Below are 17,755 nucleotides of genomic sequence, written 5' to 3'. Positions count from 1 at the left end.
ATCCGATTTTTAGTACTAAATTTTCTATCGAGCGTTCTTAACACTTCCTTCTTTATCATCAACTTTTGACCATTAAGACCATCTACAACATACTGCTTCGTCAGCATTTTCAAAGTTAACGGATCTGGGTCATCGGTTTTCAAACCAAGGTTGTTTCAGGAGAATTGTGTTTTTAAGTGATTAAACGCTGATGGTAATATGATGGAATATAAAAGGTTCCCCGGTAACAATAAAAGAGCACGCAGATATATCAAGATTATATTAAAGTTGTTTCGAACGAAAAGTTGAAGTTGTCTTGATGGAGCTGTGACAAAATTGGCTATTTTGAAAAAGAACTGCAAAGTTATTTTGGGTAATAATAACATTAAAGGAATTAGCACAGCTACGTGTTAAACGTTTACTCAGTTTTAAAGATGCATAACTATATGCATCAATCTTTTCCGCCGTAGATGATTTGTGGTTGGTTCATCCTCTAGATTGAGGTGTTTTCAAGAATTTATGAAGGATTTGAACGCAGATTGTAATCGTCAAGATACAAGTGAGGTTTAAGATGAAATCAAGTGGCAAACTTGAAGAATTGTTTAGTTTCATATGTTATAATCAATATTTTAATTCATTTTAATTATCCAATGTTATTTGTCCACAGTCGATAGTCCACATTTAATAGTCCAATAATTCATATATAGTTTAATATATAATATTCAAATTAATTAATACGTATCGTGACCCGTGTACATGTCTCAGACTCGATCATAACTCAAATTATATATATTATTGTAGAATCAACCTCAACCCTGTATAGAGAACTCGACCATTACTGCATATAGAGTGTCTATGGTTATTCCAAATAATTTATATAAATGCATCGATATGATATGTCAAAACCTTGTATACATGTCCCGATATTTAAAGTGCGTAAAAAATAAATAACAGAAATTTAAATGACGATAAATAAAATTGCGAGAATGTAAATTGCGATAATTAAAATGCAATAAATAAAATGTAATCAGTTAGCTAGGAACAGTTAGCGTGGATTCTTAATAGAATTTTTCATAGTTAATTTATTTGTTTCTAACAAATTTTATTTTGTCCAATGTTTTCTTCATTATGCCACTTGTTGGATTCTGGTAATTCAAAATCCAAATATGAAATTGAATGAAAATGGTTATTCTGCGGTGAACGGATACGTATATCGGTGAATGTAAGTAGGATAGTGAACGACTGTTGAATCAGCTTTGAAGAATGTACAGTGTAACTTATTAATGTGAAATCTGAATATTCCTCAGGTATTACCTACCCGTTAAAATATTTTCACCATTAACAGTTGGTACAAAAGAATTTTTAATTACAATCTTTATGGAAATATACTTACATATATATTTCCTCAGATGTAATCATGAATTTAATGAGTTAATATGATATTAAACTCATTTGATTTACCGTCAGAACTAGAATACATAATCTCTAAAACATTAGAGATTACATAATCGTCATGTAGAATAAAGGTAATTGATATAGAACGATATGTAGAACAAAGATAGTCGGTGTGGAACGATACGTAGAACGAAAATTATGCTCGAGGTACAGAATGAGATGTTGAGGCTTGTGTTGTTGATGGTACAGCTATTGATACTGGTGGTACTGTTAGTGCTGGTGATGTTGTTGAAGCTGGTAAGTTTTGCACCATATTCTCCAAAGCTACTACTCGAGCACGAAGTTCGTTGACTTCTTCTACTAACCCTGGCTGGTTATCAGTGTGAGGTGGAGGTTGGATATCTTCTCTAGTTCCGTTAATGGTAGCCTCCAGATGAAAAATTCTCGTAAAGAGAGTATAAACAGTGTTGCGAACAGGTTCACCGGTGAGCGGGTCGAGTACTCCGATATTAGGCGGTAGATTCGGCTCATGATATGGAGTACCTTCTTCCCTTCTCCATAGGGTGAGTATGTCACGAACCCACAACTATTTTCTCCAATAATCACGGTAGTTGATCGGGTGTTGCGCTCCAGTCACGCTGTCTTCGGAGCTGGAGGAACTTGGTCTATTCGAAGAGGCCATCTTACGCGATCGCAGAAAGTTATGAAATGATTCTTGATATGAATTGAGGGCTGAATATTGGATGATATCCTAATTACATAAACTATTTGTATATAGTACATAAGATTTTGTAGATTACGGAGGGAATTAAGTAAACGTGTCAGACAAGATTTAATGTGATGGGATGTGAATTTGTCTGTACACCGTCTATGCAATAATTGCAATAAGACGCGTCGAGACTGAAAATGACAAGTAGATATTTTTCAACAAATGGTGGTAAGCAAACACTTTTAACATGCAGACCAGGTTCAAGTCTAGACTCATTAACATAACCTAACAACTACTAGGTCGAAGTCCAGACTCATTAATGCATCCTAACAACTACTAGTTAGACACACTAATGCAAGACCTGGTTCGCTACGACCACCACTCTGATACCAACTGAAATGACCGTTGGGGACAACCACCATCCCACCCAGTGCCTTCCCAGCTAACCGCCTGGTGACCACTGAGTGTACCTCAGATACTGATTTTAGGGCCTGCCTCTCGGCTACTGCCAACCCTCGTAAGGGATCGCAAGGAGTAAGAGCCAATGCTTCGTCACAGGTAACACTGTGAGAACCTCCTTTGCGACTAACCAGCCACAAATGGACGGCGTTATACCAGATCTGATACCAACTGAAAGGACCCGTCCTAATCCACCTGGACAAAGTCATCAACATTTGGTCCCATTGCGATGATCGACTCCAAGTCATGTCCTTAAAATGAGCAAATGCACAGCGGAAGACTTAATTCGTACCTGAGAATAAACATGCTTTAAAGTGTCAACCAAAAGGTTGGTGAGTTCATAGGTTTATCATAACAATCATTTCAATATTTTAATAGACCACAAGATTTCATAATCATAAACATAATACACTCGCAAGTGTATGTAAAGCATTCTAAGTGGTTGAGCACTTGGTAACCATACTTAACATTTAATCAACATCGCATATTCCCTTTATTATAAAATCTCACTACACCGTACCAAGTGTAGTCTACAAAATGAAGTACTGTGCAACCGTTGAATACTGGTCATCCAGTCCGGTTGGGGTTGTCAGGCCCGATAGATCTATCAACAGGATTCGCGTTTACAATACCTATGTAAATAGTAGTTACCAAGCTACAGGGAAGTATGCCAGTGGTACAACTCAACGTAGAATATATTTTTAAGTACTTGTTTCTATTTCGTAAACATTTATAAAAGCAGTGCATGTATTCTCAGCCTAAAAATATATATATTGCAAAAGCAATTAAAAAGGGAGCAAATGAAACTCACCATACTGTATTTTGTAGTAAAAATACATATGACGCCATTGAATAAGTATAGAGTTGGTCTCGGATTCAAGATCCTATATCATTTATACATATCAATACATATACTTGTAATCGAACAATTATATATATTATTAGTGATTTAGTTGTTATTTTAAATCATGTGTTTCATTGATAACTTAATTCATTATATTTACTTTATATACCTTAAATAAATATATACTATAAAAATATTACCATAGTTGTATTAAATATAGTTTTCTTATACTTGTTAAATATATATATATATATATATATATATATATATATATATATATATATATATATATATATATATATATATATATATATATATATATATATATAATATATATATATATATATATATATATATATATATATATATTTATAACACTTGCTTGTTTTGGTAAAATGATAATATAATTTAAAATTATATTTTGTTATAGTAATAATATTAATAATAATACTAATAATATTTGTAGTAGTAATAATAATAATAATAATAATAATATTAATAATAATAATAATAATAATAATAATAATAATAATAATAATAATAATAATAATAATAATAATAATAATAATAATAATAATATAGTGAAAATAATAAATAGAGTAAAATTACTACCTCAAAGAAGTAGTCCTTAAAAATAATACCCAAGTACGGTTTGACCTCGTGACGTCCTACTAACCCGACATCGCCCCTAACCAATCCTCTGATCTATCATTTATGTTTTAATTTCTACACTGATTTTTCTATAATTCGTTTCAGTTTTCCTTTTTCATCTTCATCACAAACAACGTTATCATCATCAACCGGTTTATTAGTATTTACCATCGTTGATTATTATTATCTTCCCATTAAATTATCGCAGCCCTCTTATTCTTTGATTAATCTCGGCCCAAACTAAATCAAGTAGTCCATTATTAATTTGTGTCCCAACACATTAATTATTTGGAGCCTAATGCAGCGAATTTTTAATAAACCGAAAATGTAATTGGCTTGCTTGGTCTTTCACATAATTCTCGACAGAAAAAGGATACAATACCACGTCATTTTTTTCCGTTATTTGTATAATAATATCTGGATGACCTACTCCCACTTAGTAATGCTAAAGCAACACGAGCACTTATATATTTTTTTTTTTTTGAAAGAGGACATGAGTTAATGGGGGAGGTGGGGTTGTATAATTTATATGTGTCTGTTAACAGAAATATAAGTAGCATGTCAAGGTTACTCCTCATCATTCTTTGTTATTTAATAGAAACCGAACCGGAAGAAAAACTGCAGCAGGAATATTTGAAGGGTGTTTGGGATGGTGGTTAAAAGGTGACGATGTTGGTTTGGTTTTTGAACCGAAACAGGAACACCATTGTAACGGGTTTTTGTGATTCCATTGGTGACGGAATAATGGTGGTGAGTAGCCGATTAGATGGTGGCTCAAGGTTAAAATTTTAGAGAGAGATGGAGAAACGAGGGAGTGAGAGATGGTGTCTATGGTGATGATTAAGGCAGCGGTGGTGATGAAGATTGTAGGTGTATGGTGTTTGTTTGTTGGTGCATCATGGCTGCAAAACAGGAACACAACCACAACAACTTCATGGTGGTGGGTGATGGATTAAGGTGAGCGAATATTTGCAAAGTGGTTAGTGGTGGTTATACACGAAGGTGGTGGCAGTTGTCAACCGAAAACAGTAGCAATAGAAAAGTGATAGTTGGTGTTGGGTTTTGTGGTGATGAGCGAAGATAGAAAGAGAATAGCATTAGCATGGTTCGGTTTTTAGTAGAAGGTTTATGATGATGTTTGGTGATGTGGTTGTAGGTGGTGTGGATATATAGTAACATATCTGTAATAGTAAACGGGTGTGGGTTTGGGTTCTGGTGAAAAACATAGGCAATTAGAATTTGAAACGAGTTGCCGGTTGATAGTTATATAGAGGTGACAATCAATGATGGATTTATGAAGAAAGAGAAACCGAAAGTAGCAAGACAATAGGTTCGGTTGTGGTTTGTGTAATCGAAAGTGGTTATCGATGGTTCTTGATTTTGGGTAATGGGTTATGAATATCAAGGGAGAGTTTATGTTGTGAATATTATCTTCCTCTGTAGGTGTCACATGTTTTCTTTATCTATATAAAATGTTAGTTGGGTAAGGAAGTCAAAAAGGAAACAGATACATGAAAGCAAACAAAAGATAGTGGGTTTTGTTTAGCTACTTTCATAATGCGTACCAGATGTATATAGTTACAAATTCAATTACGGATCATATCAATATCAATATATAGAGTAATATAATCATAATTTGTAATCATGTGGAAAAGAAGGAATAGGACAGCAGTCAGATCAATTAACTTGTTTGGTGTCGACTTATATAATAGTAATAATAAACAAAATAATATGATATTTATTATATAAAAGAATCGTGTAGCGAATGATTGAATAAGGTGAAGAAACAAAACATCCTAGTCCCGGGGTATGTTATAAGTCATCAGTCCTCTAATATATGTATGTGTATATTCTCGTGTAGAAGAAAAATCAATTGTTAGAGACTATCATTGGAGCCCCACACTCTTGACTAGCCAACACCTTTATTGTTTACAATAAAACTTGTGAATATTCCTTGTACATAATCTACCGACATAATTGATATTGGATATTTCTGATGGCCCAACATGTAGGGATAAATGGTTTGAGATCATAATTCCAATTGTAATCCAATTAACAATGATCCAGTAGCTATTTAACATAACCAGTTGAATTGATATATATATATATATATATATATATATATATATATATATATATATATATATATATATATATATATATATATATATATATATATATATATATATATATATATTCTTATTTACAAATAATTGTTCGTGACTCGTCGGGAATAATCGAAAGTCAGTTGCATATATGAAACAGTTCAAAAATTTTGAGACTCAGTCTATCAGACTTTGCTTATCTTGTCAAAGATATAATATCGTATCGGGAGTTTGGTTCAAAATTAGTCGAAATTTTCCGGGTCGTGACAATCAAGATCATAAACAGTTTTCATATGGTTTTTATGGATCTCAAGATTTTAGTTCAAAGCAGTTTCAAAGAGTATATGTTTCTTGAGCACTCGGTAATAACGTTTCCTTTACCCTATATTGGACTATACACTATGCTAATTGTATTTTGTGTCGAAGTAACTAGCACCGTAGTTAAAGGTAAGGTGAGGTTATCAAACCTAACGGATCCGCTCTAGTGATTCGTGCTTACAAGTCACTGTATTAATACTACCGAGTTAAGGGCTTTTTAGCATAAAACTCAAATATAACAAAGTTCAAAATACATAAAGTGTTATTTAATAATAAGAATATTTATAAAACAAACTTTATAAATAAAGCGTAGTAAAACAGTAACCATGTATCCTCACCCCAAACATATTTATAAAATAAGTAGAAAAAGGGGCTATAAAACTCACTTATAACAAAGTTTATAAAATAATAAAGCGACATAATACATAAAGCATGATTATCAGCCCAAAAGTGTTGAAAAAGGGAACTATGAAACTCACAAGTGAAGCAATCCGGTGCGAGACTTGGAAGTGAGAGTTAGACAGTTTTCGGTGATTCGGGCTCGGAACCTAAATATGAATTAAGGTCAGAGGCCATACCATATTTAATATAGTGTTTTAATTAAGTTTATATTCAGTTTCGATAAGTTTTACATGTTCGTTTGGTTCCCGGTTTCATTTGTTACTTAGATTCATAGTTAAGTGTTAACAGCTTAAAAACAGTTTTACCATCACTTTAACCCAAGTGTTTCTTCCAAAATCCACATCCAATTAAGATGAGATTACCACCTATGGAAAGGTTATCTAGTTTTCAAAAATGTAAGTTTGGTTCTCAGATTCAAAATAAAAGTTGGTCAAAATTGTATTCTCTTACAGGTGCTCTAAACTGTCCAGATTTACATCATAAGCTTCCATTCATGTTTAAAAATAGCAAATCACCTTTGTTTGACTTAGGAATTTTATAGAGTATTTATAAGACACAAATGAACACACATTTTAAAGGGTTTAACTCCAGGTCTTTAAATACTTAGTGTTTAGAGATGATGATTTAGACCAAAATCTTACTACAACAGAATCATCTGTTAACTTTGAACAAACTTTTCTCCATGAATACTATATGGATTTTGGTGATTCAAATGGGGAGTTACTCCTCTATGTGTGCCATTTTAAGAACACAAAGATATATTTTTAGATTCATCGTAGTTTTTGACTTATACAAAATAATTGAGACATAGGTCAGATTCAAAGAAATCTAGACATGTAGTGAGTAAATAAAAATGAAAAACACATTTTTCTTTAGAGAAAATTATGAAAATTTTACAGGAAGCTTAGAACATATATATGGACATATGGTTAATTTTTTAAGTTCAAATTCAAAGTCGAAGTATATTTTTAATTCGTGACTCCAAAACAGTTTTCTGGGACAGATTTGAATTAAGTGTTGTTTATCATGTTTGACCCACTTTTGCATGTGTTTAAGTTACCAAATCTTAATCATTTATTAGTTTTATGTAATATAAGATAAGTTTAAGTTATTTACCTTTAAATGATGATAACTTTCTAGAAATATAAGATGGAGGTGATGAAGATCTTGAAGATGAAGATATGAAGATTAGAGAGAAATTTGCAAGTGATATGAATGTGTGTATGTGTGTTGATTTTATGGTGATCAAATGAGGGACCTTCTTGAGCTTTTGTAGAGGAAATATGCAGATTTTATTAAGCTTTTATCAAGCTTATTAGAGAAGCTTTCATGAGATGATGATGATGGGGTGGAGGTGGCAAGAGGAGGAAGAAAGGAGAGATGACTCATGCATTCTTCATTAATGGCCATGCAATTCTTAATGATGGTGTTTATGCATGGGAAGGCAATCAAGATATTTTGCATGGTCTTTGTGAGTGTCGTGAGTGAATGGTTTTATGATGATGATGATGATATGGATGATGATGATGATGATGATGGCGATTTTGTGATGATGGTGGATATTTTGGTTAGTTTTTGCCTACAAGTTTACATGTACTAGTGCAAGTACCTAAGGTGTGGTTTTGAGGTACTAATTGTATGGTTAAGGCTTTGAATGTATGCTTGTGTTAGGTCTTAATCAAGATAGACTAATGTTGGCTAGATGGAAGAAATTACAAGTTAATCAAGTCTAGGTGTAAGAGTGATCAAGTGTAGAAATATTTTAACTTATGATCTAATGTCAAAGTAAATTATTTATAAGTATTTTAATATAAGTATTTAATTAATAAGTTTACTTATTATTAATTATATATAAGGGTATAGATTACAAGTCTATTATGGTAACAAGCTAAGGTTTCAGGACATTGTGAATGGTTGTGATAACTTATGATTTTTCAGGTCCTAATTATGAGATCTTAGACAAGCTTTAACATGAAACTACTTTCAAAAGTCATGTGAATTAAGCCGAAATTTCTATCTCAGAAAAGTTAGGTTAGATAACCTAGTTGGAAAAGTCCGGGATGTGACAGCCACCTACTACAGTGAAAGCCGTACGGAGTTTCCTCGGACACGCCGGATTCCCTAGCGCTTCATCGGGGAATTTTCAAGGGTTACCAGACCTATAACCCACCTCATTGGTAAAGAAGTTCCGTCTTCATCGAAGAATGCGTACCAGTGATGTGTGTAAAAGTGTGTGTGCAAAGTTCTTAGCTTATTCTCAACTTTTAAATTTATATTATTTTATTTACTTTTTAGTTTTAACACCTGACGAGCAACAAAACCCGATCAAGGTAGTATAGTAATTAATAAGTTAGGTTATCGTCCCAAGAGACGCGGAGCTTTAAGAGTTGCTATTTATATTTAGTCTATCTCTTAGGAAAGAAATAGAAGTATTTATTATTATTATTATTATAGGTTATTATTAAGTTTTGATATGACTATCTTAGGAAATATATAATATTAGAGTTGGATTTAATTCAAATATATTAAAAGAGTGGTTATTCGGATATTTTAGTCATAACAGATAACTTATATTGATAATCAACAAAATAACAATTATAGACCGATTGTTATCCTTTAAAAAGTTAAACTTAATTATCATGATTTTTTTTTAAAATAGTAATTTTTTTAAACAGACTTGCAAAAATGGAAATTTTAGCAAAATCATTTCGAAAATAGTAAAACCGAACTTCCAAAATTCGGTTTTGGTTAAACCCGAAGTTTGGAAGTTTGATTTTGATACTTTATCCATTTACACAGTGACTTGGCAGACATGTGTACAAGCTTAGCTACCCGTGCCCTAAACCGAAGTTTGAAACTTCGGTTTTGGAGGCTTTTCAGCAAAACCGAAGTTTGAAACTTCGGTTTTGGGCCCTGCCATATTTTGTTCACTTCTAAGCCGAATCTTGCTTTTGCAGGTCGAAATCTATGCTTTTATACATCTATTTATACCAGTTGAAACTTCATTATCAATTACAACATCACATACAACACAACCACATTTCAAACACCTTAAACTGAGTTTTAATTTTCACTGAAATCAGCAGTTGAAAACTAAAAAAAAAAAACACAAAATCACATTCTAAAAAAATGGTCAATGATGAGAATGATGAATGGGAATACCTACTTGATATTAATGATTCCGATGTCACTCAATCTGTATCAGTTTCAAAACCTACTCAAACCATATTGGTGCCCACTGAGTCACCACCATTCCCCCGACCTTTAGAGTCCCCCCAACTTAACCGTCAAAAACAAAAGCAACCTATTTCACCACAACGACATGTTCTTCGCGGTTCCAGGTCCAACAAAAAGAACAAATTATCCTACTGAATCCCTGGACCCGCTGGTGTTTTCCAAGATACGTCTGAACTTCGAAATAATGAGAATAACGTTGTGGATGACATGTCTACGCAAGATTTTGTAAGGGAAATAATCAACAAACCTGAAGCGGATGATTCGTTTACACTGGATTCGTGGCTACGCGCAATGGAGTTTGCATATCTGTACGGAGGTAAACAACAAAATTGTATACTTATTCTTGAAACTGTAAGCCAGCAGTTTATGTGTATTGTTGTAACTGTAGGTAGATCTGATATAGCAAGCATTTTGAGACAACGTAGATTTTTACCAGCTGATCAAGTTGTTGGTGTTGTTAAGACTTGTGCGAAAAAATTGTGTCGGTGATCTGTCTATAATGCTCAAAGTGAGTTTACATCACTAACTTATGTATATTTTCATAATTGTATTGCGTTGACTAAAACAGGTTAATGTAACTATATTCATTTATGTTTAATAGGACACTACGGGTACTATTCGAGGAACGGTATCTAGCAAGGTCATCGATGGTGTACATGGGAAGTATGAAGGTGTAAAAGGCATATGTGAGGGAGATGTTCTGGTGCTACAAAACAGTTCTATCTTTTGCCCTAGTGTGAAGGTTAAAATCCTTAACATTACACGCAAGGCGTTAATTAAGGTGTTCTTTAAAGACGGTGGATCTACGTAGAGAATTATGTTGTTGTTGTTGTTGTTGTTGTTATTGTTGTTGTTGTTGCTATTTAAAATAAACTATTGTTATTGTTGTTTTAAATAATCTATTGTTATATGTTGTTATTGTTATTTAAAATAAACTAGTTGTTAGTTTTTTTTAAAAATGATACTAAATGTAAATCACAAACGCAACGAATATATTAAAACAAGCTCAAAAGATAAACATTACAACCAATATAATTAAATACAACTAATCAATGACCTTGACATCCCCCACGTATATATCGTAGGTGATGACCGGTTCCACACCTTGTTGGTTGTGTTTGCCTTTGACTCCTTCGCGGTACTTGTTGCCGGTTTTCATCATCGCCCATGGTTAAATCCTCGACAGGCTCATCCTCAAGTGGGTAATCAAAAACACTCACGTCAAGAGGGCTTCGAGAGGACGAGCCACCTACATATGTTCGGTTAGGGGTCCGAGAGGAAGATCCATGATATGTTTCTTGAGGGGTCCAAGAGGATGATCCAAGATGCGTGTTCAACGGGGTATTGTATATGTTTGGAGGGCTATTGAAGACGTTCTGATGGGTATTGTAGACGTTTTGATGGGTAGTGTATGTGTTTCGAGGGGTACTGTATTTGTCTTGAGGGTTAGGATAGGTTTGGTGAGGATCATGATAATGCGCCTGATCACCGTAATCATAAGCCGGGAACTCGAAGTTTTGTAACGGATAGTATTCAAATGGAGCACCTGGCTGTTGGTGAAGCGCGTATGAAAGTAGGTGATGTGGCATGTCATAAAATGCTTGCGGGTTAGGTTGACTGTTTGGTTGCATTTGTGCAAATGCCATATCATGCATCCTCTAAAGCCCTTCCTCCTGTATATAGTTAAAAGTAAACCAATATTATCGATCGTGAGGTTATTGTTTATAAATAATTAAAATATCACACAATTGTATCATACATAGACATTAGTAGTCCCTGCCCAATTAGGATATGTGTTGGTGCCCTCGTCGATTCCTTGATCTGTAATATGCACAACAGTACGAGCCTTGTACCAGTCATAGTAATCCCTATTCACACCCCCACCATCTCTACCAACAAATAAACGGTTGGCTCGGTCATTCCATTGTGCGATGTTCGTGACGTTGGGGGCAATAGTCCTTATATCAGCACTTCTTTTCATGCAAAGGTTTGTTTTGTGCAAATAATGATGCGTCTGAGCGGGAAGCAAGTGTTTAACACCTGAAATTGGCTGACCCCATCCAAACTGCCTACAGACCCGATCTGGTAGATGTGTCTCAATAGTAGCCCAGAATATAATAGCGCCACGGTATGACCATAAAGGTCTGTCAGCTGCGCACTGCTGGGGTAGTCGGGCGAATAACAAATCATCATAAGGTTTCCATATAAACTGCATCAACATATTAGAATACATAATAAATGTTTTGACTTTAACATAGCTTATATAGTTTCACACCAAATAAATGTTACCTGTCTAGGCGTTAATGCCGAAAGTAGGGAGCAAACCGTAGACAATACATGTGCTGGCGTATTTTTGTTCGTCCGTTTACCATGCCACCTACATATGAATAACACATAAAATTAAATATAGTTACAATAACTATAGGTTTAAAGTTACAATGATCTATTACCTAGAACCATAGGGTGCTCGAATCAATGGAATCTCGTTCGGTGGCATGTTCGCTGGAATCCTTCGTACATCATTTTTGAGAATTGGCGCGAGGGATGGAATTCGTTTATACACCCACAATTGTACTAAAATTAGCGAACCATTAATGGTCTTGGCTTCATAGTTTGTGGCCGCTTTACACAAATTTCTATAAAGATGTGCGAGAACCGCACTACCCCAACTAATACGATTAGCTGGACTCAAGTCCAGGATGGTATGCAAGAAACTCAAAGGGACATCATACGCATTAGAATCAGAAAATAGAACGCAACCCATCATAGCTAAAATATATACTCTAGCCCGCTATTGGTGAGACTCGACAGTGTCTCCAGCATCTTCTACCAACTCCGTCATTAAAACGGAAATTAATATCCTCCCTTTATGTATACCCCTATCACCAATAGCCTGAGGGGCGATCCCTAAGTAGGTAACGACAAACGGTATCCAATCGCTATCATTTATTTCATACCAAATACCGGAGAATACATCCCCGTCTATTGGAAAACCAAATAAAACCTGAACGTCTTGCAACGTTACAGTTGCTTCTCCTACAAATATTAATATGGATTATATATAGTATTCGGATATATATATATATATATATATATATATATATATATATATATATATATATATATATATATATATTCAAATATATAAATATAAATATATATATATATATATATATATATATATATATATATATATATATATATATATATATATATATATATTTATATATTCGAATATATATATATATATATATATATATATATATATATATATATTTATTCGAATATATAAATAAATAAATAAATATATATATATATATATATATATATATATATATATATATATATATATATATATATTCAAAAATACTATTTTAATAAGAAATATCTAATATCTAATAATCTATATTTATATATACATATATCTATATTTATATATATTATATACTTGACTAAATTAATGATATATATTACGAATATATAATAATATATATTGAAATAAATAATTAATATATATATAAGGTAATGATTTTGTACCAATCGGTAAATGAAACGTATGCGTCTCCGGGCGCCATCTTTCAATCATAGCAGTAACAAGTGACCAATCCAGTCTTTGTTTACCCAATTTACAAACTAAACCTAAACCCACATTATCGAGATACACCTGCATCCGCTCATCAATTGTTTCATTTGGTAGCCGTGAAATATGCTGCCAAAAGCTCAGCTCAGCTCTTCTTGGTTTGATCAACTTCTCCTCGTCAAACTTCTTTGTAAATAGTGCATACGATCTATGATTCCTTTTCGCTTGTAAAAACAATAAAGAACTATCAATCGGCTCCGATCTAGCACGTACTTGGTTCGTTTGAGCCATTTTTTTTTTTGTTAAAAATCAAAGGGTTTTCGAAATTTTTTTTATAGCTGTGGATGTGTTTTGTGTGTGAGAACCGAAGTATCAGACTTCGGATTTATACAGATACCAAAACTGAAGTTTGAAACTTCGGTTTTCACGTGGCCTTTTTTCATTCGCCAGTTTTTATTTTTACGGATTAAAGGTATTTATGGGGGATAAAATTACAGTATATAGGGTAGCTGGAAGTTAAAGCAAAACTGAAGTTCCAAACTTCGGTTTTGACACGTCCCCAATCCAGTCATCAATTCAACAGACCAAACGAATAAAGTACCAAAACCGAACTTTTAAACTTCGGGTTTGACCAAAACTGAACTTTGAAAGTTCGGTTTTACCATTTTCGAAATGATTTTGATAAAATTTCCATTTTTACAAGTCTGTTTAAAAAAAATTACTATTTTAAAAAAAAAATCTAATTATCACGTAAAGATCACATATTAGGACTTAAACACATATTAACTAGGTCGTTGTACAAAGTTAATATCCTAACTTATAGCATTCATATAATCAGATGATAAACATTATCCAAATCTTGTGGTGAGAATAAAGACAACATGTAACAACCCAAACCAGACCACCATCGAACCCGCGGAAAATATCAAAAAAAAAAAAATTGTTTGTTCAGCTAATGGCGCGGCGCGCCAGAAGGCCGCGCGGCGTGCTGATCTGGTCTGTCCAAAAAGCCTTGAAATGCGAAAAAGATTGGCCACTTCCCGACATAATTAGACAAAATGCTTTTAACAACATATTCAAATATGTAAGACTAACACTATTCAAATATAAAATAAGTTTTACAAAGCGGGGCCCATATTGACCGTTTTACGAGTTTAATACTAAATATGAGTTTCGACCATCAAAAAGTTGAAGTACCAAACTACACTACGAGCATGGTGTTTGGGATTAAACTACCCAAATCTCGGTCAAACTCCAAAAGCTAATATCCCAAAAGCGTTCTCTAACAACGACGAGATCTTTAATCCAAGATGATGCCATTACCCTTGTCCACAACCGAACCTATAAAAAGGTAAACAACGAGAGGGTAAGCAAAGCTTAGTGAATGCAATAATTACACATACACATATATAACTCATCTATTTGCAATCACATTCACCAAATACCTCATACGAACTTGTAACTCAATTAGCATGCCATCGTACCCAAAACACTTAACAAGTCGTACATGAACACAAAACCGTAAATGCTATGGTGCTACCGGCTCGTGGTTCACACCATACGCAATTGAGTCATACTCTTTTATAGTGCTACCGGCTCGTGGTTCACACTCGATGCTACCGGCTCGTGGTTCACATCTAATTTTATAGTGCTACTGGCTCGTGGTTCACACTCGATGCTACCGGCTCGTGGTTCACATCTAGTTTATAGTGCTACCGGCTCGTGGTTCACACTCGATGCTACCGGCTCGTGGTTTACATCTTATCGCACACATGTTATGGCACTACCGGCTCGATGGTTCATACTATAACACCCACAAATAAACGCGTCATATACACATACGTATAATTACTCCACTCAACTCAAAATCTCTTGTGAAAGATAATCAAGCTCGAAAATCTTCAATGTAACGTACCTATTACATTACACATAAATCAATCACAAACTCAAGTTGGTCAACCAATTAAAACTCCACTCTAGTGTTATCTTGACCCATGGTGCAATTTCGACCCATTTACACCCTTAACCCTAATATTTGGGTTAACATCCCTAAAACCCTAATCATTAGCCAAGTTAGGTTTAAAACGCATTTCAACACAAGGTTTATGCATTACACAACAACATTAACTAACTTAGGTCCATTTTGACCCATTTGACCAATTTAAGGTCAACACACCCATTTCGGGTCATCCACTAACCCACTTAACACCCATTTACATATGTATAAGTGTGCTAGTAATTTCACTAACCAATTTAGGCTCATAAACATAAATTGATACTCTGGTAACCCTAGTTAGTCATCTTTGAGTCTACATGACCTAAATTTACCCTAAACCCCCAAATCACTAGCAAAATGGGTTTTATATGCAACACTAACCCAAACCCTAACCCTTAATACAATTAAAGTAAGAAATTGGGTTTTATAACTTACCAACACAATCACCACGTAGCTAGAGACTAGATGAACAACTTTAGAACTCGGACTAAGACCCGATTCAACCTCCTTCTTCCTTTAATGGAGCTCTCTCACTCTAGAACTTCCTCTCTCTCTAGGATTTAATGGAAAGTGATAAGGTAGATGGAAATGGAGTAAATGAGGCTCCAAAACTGATCTAGAGCCTTTAATTCGGGCCTCCATGTATAATTACCAAAAAGCCCTCAAAATATCTAATTTAAAAAGAGAAGGGAATCTGTCACAAGCTACTGGCGCGGCGCGCATATCCCCCAGATCAGAATCTGTCCCCTTTTTAAGATGTACAACAAAAACCCCACTTCAACTATCTTAATTACACTTATGTACACAACAAATAAACGGGTCTTACAACTCTCCCTCACTTGAATCGGAGCGTGTCCTCGCGATCCAAGCCGCATGACAAGAAGGAAGATAAACCAACACGAACTCTTCGGGCTCCCAAGTAAACTCGGAACCTTTACTACGACGCCATTGGACTTTAAAAGTCCTAACCTCTTTATGTCTCAACCTTTTGACCTTCTCATCGAGTATGGCAATCGGCTCCTCAATATACTCTAACTTATTGTTTAGCTCAATCTCGTCTAATGGTACCCAAGATGAATCATCCGCAAGACACTTACGGAGATGGGAGACATGGAAAGTATTATGAATCCCCGCAAGCTCTTCGGGTAATTCCAAACGATACGCGACTTCACCAACACGAGCTAAAACCTTAAATGGCCCAATAAACCGAGGAGCTAACTTTCCCCATTTTCGAAATCGAATAATACCTTTCCATGGCGAAACCTTAAGCATCACCATGTCACCTTCTTGAAATTCGATCGTTCGTCTACGTTTATCGGCATACAACTTTTGTCTATCTTGAGCCTTCTTCAAGTGATCCCGAATAATATCAATCTTGTTATTCGTCTCCAAAACCAAATCGGTACTCCCGATCTCTCTTTGACCAATTTCACCCCAAAAAATCAGAGTTAGGCACCTCCGCCCATAAAGCATCTCGTAAGGTGGCATCCCGATACTAGTATGATAACTATCATTGTACGAGAATTCCACCAAAGGTAAGTGCTCGTTCCAACTACCACCAAAATCAATAATACATGCCCGTAACATATCCTCTAAATTTTGATTCGTACGTTCGGTTTGACCGTCCGTTTGAGGATGATACGCCCTTCTCAATTTCAATTGTGTACCCATATCTTCATGAAAATTTTCCCAAAACCGAGATGTAAAACGAGTATCTCGATCCGAAATAATCGATATAGGAACTCCGTGTAGAGAGATGACTTCCTTGATAAACAACTTAGCCAAGGTCTCCGACGATATCGCTTCCCGAATGGGAACAAACAAAGCACTTTTCGTCAATAGATCAACTATAACCCAAATCGAATCAAATTGGGTTCTCGCCGTTTTAGGTAACTTTGTGATGAAATCCATGGTAATGTGCTCCCATTTCCATTTCAGGATTTCCAACGGTTGTAACTTACCATACGGCTTTTGGTGCTCGGCCTTAACTTGCAAACGCGTGACGCATTGCTCAACATACTTCACAACATCACGTTTCATGCCCGGCCACCAATAATCTTTTCTTAAATCTAGATACATT

At 34.6% G+C, this 17,755-nt stretch overlaps 2 protein-coding genes across 2 annotated transcripts; both read right to left on the bottom strand.

Moving 5' to 3' along the window:
* Positions 1-11,852: 11,852 nt before the first annotated feature.
* LOC139848988 (serine/threonine-protein phosphatase 7 long form homolog) lies at positions 11,853-12,863 on the bottom strand. The gene is made up of 3 exons (XM_071838666.1): positions 12,550-12,863; positions 12,389-12,476; positions 11,853-12,308 (listed from the first exon to the last, which is right to left on the bottom strand). Exons 1-3 carry the CDS (start codon positions 12,861-12,863, stop codon positions 11,853-11,855), a joined length of 858 nt encoding a protein of 285 aa, XP_071694767.1.
* Positions 12,864-12,890: 27 nt separating this feature from the next.
* On the bottom strand, positions 12,891-13,970 carry LOC139848986 (protein MAIN-LIKE 1-like). Its single transcript, XM_071838665.1, has 2 exons — positions 13,637-13,970; positions 12,891-13,135 (listed from the first exon to the last, which is right to left on the bottom strand). Exons 1-2 carry the CDS (start codon positions 13,968-13,970, stop codon positions 12,891-12,893), a joined length of 579 nt encoding a protein of 192 aa, XP_071694766.1.
* Between the last annotated feature and the right edge of the window lie 3,785 nt (positions 13,971-17,755).

Source organism: Rutidosis leptorrhynchoides, chromosome 5, assembly GCF_046630445.1.
Source record: "Rutidosis leptorrhynchoides isolate AG116_Rl617_1_P2 chromosome 5, CSIRO_AGI_Rlap_v1, whole genome shotgun sequence".
Classification (NCBI taxonomy): Eukaryota; Viridiplantae; Streptophyta; class Magnoliopsida; order Asterales; family Asteraceae; genus Rutidosis; species Rutidosis leptorrhynchoides.
This window is presented reverse-complemented; position numbering and strand designations above follow the sequence as displayed.

Bases quoted from the DNA above. Each gene is read 5' to 3' on its own strand.
- LOC139848988 (XM_071838666.1), bottom strand. From the start codon at position 12,863: ATGGGTTGCGTTCTATTTTCTGATTCTAATGCGTATGATGTCCCTTTG. The intron at 12,477-12,549 runs GTAATAGATCAT...ATTCATATGTAG, and splicing joins CGAGCACCCTATGGTTCTAG to GTGGCATGGTAAACGGACGA. The intron at 12,309-12,388 runs GTAACATTTATT...ATGTTGATGCAG, and splicing joins CGGCATTAACGCCTAGACAG to TTTATATGGAAACCTTATGA.
- LOC139848986 (XM_071838665.1), bottom strand. From the start codon at position 13,970: ATGGCTCAAACGAACCAAGTACGTGCTAGATCGGAGCCGATTGATAGT. The intron at 13,136-13,636 runs GTACAAAATCAT...TAATATTTGTAG, and splicing joins TACGTTTCATTTACCGATTG to GAGAAGCAACTGTAACGTTG.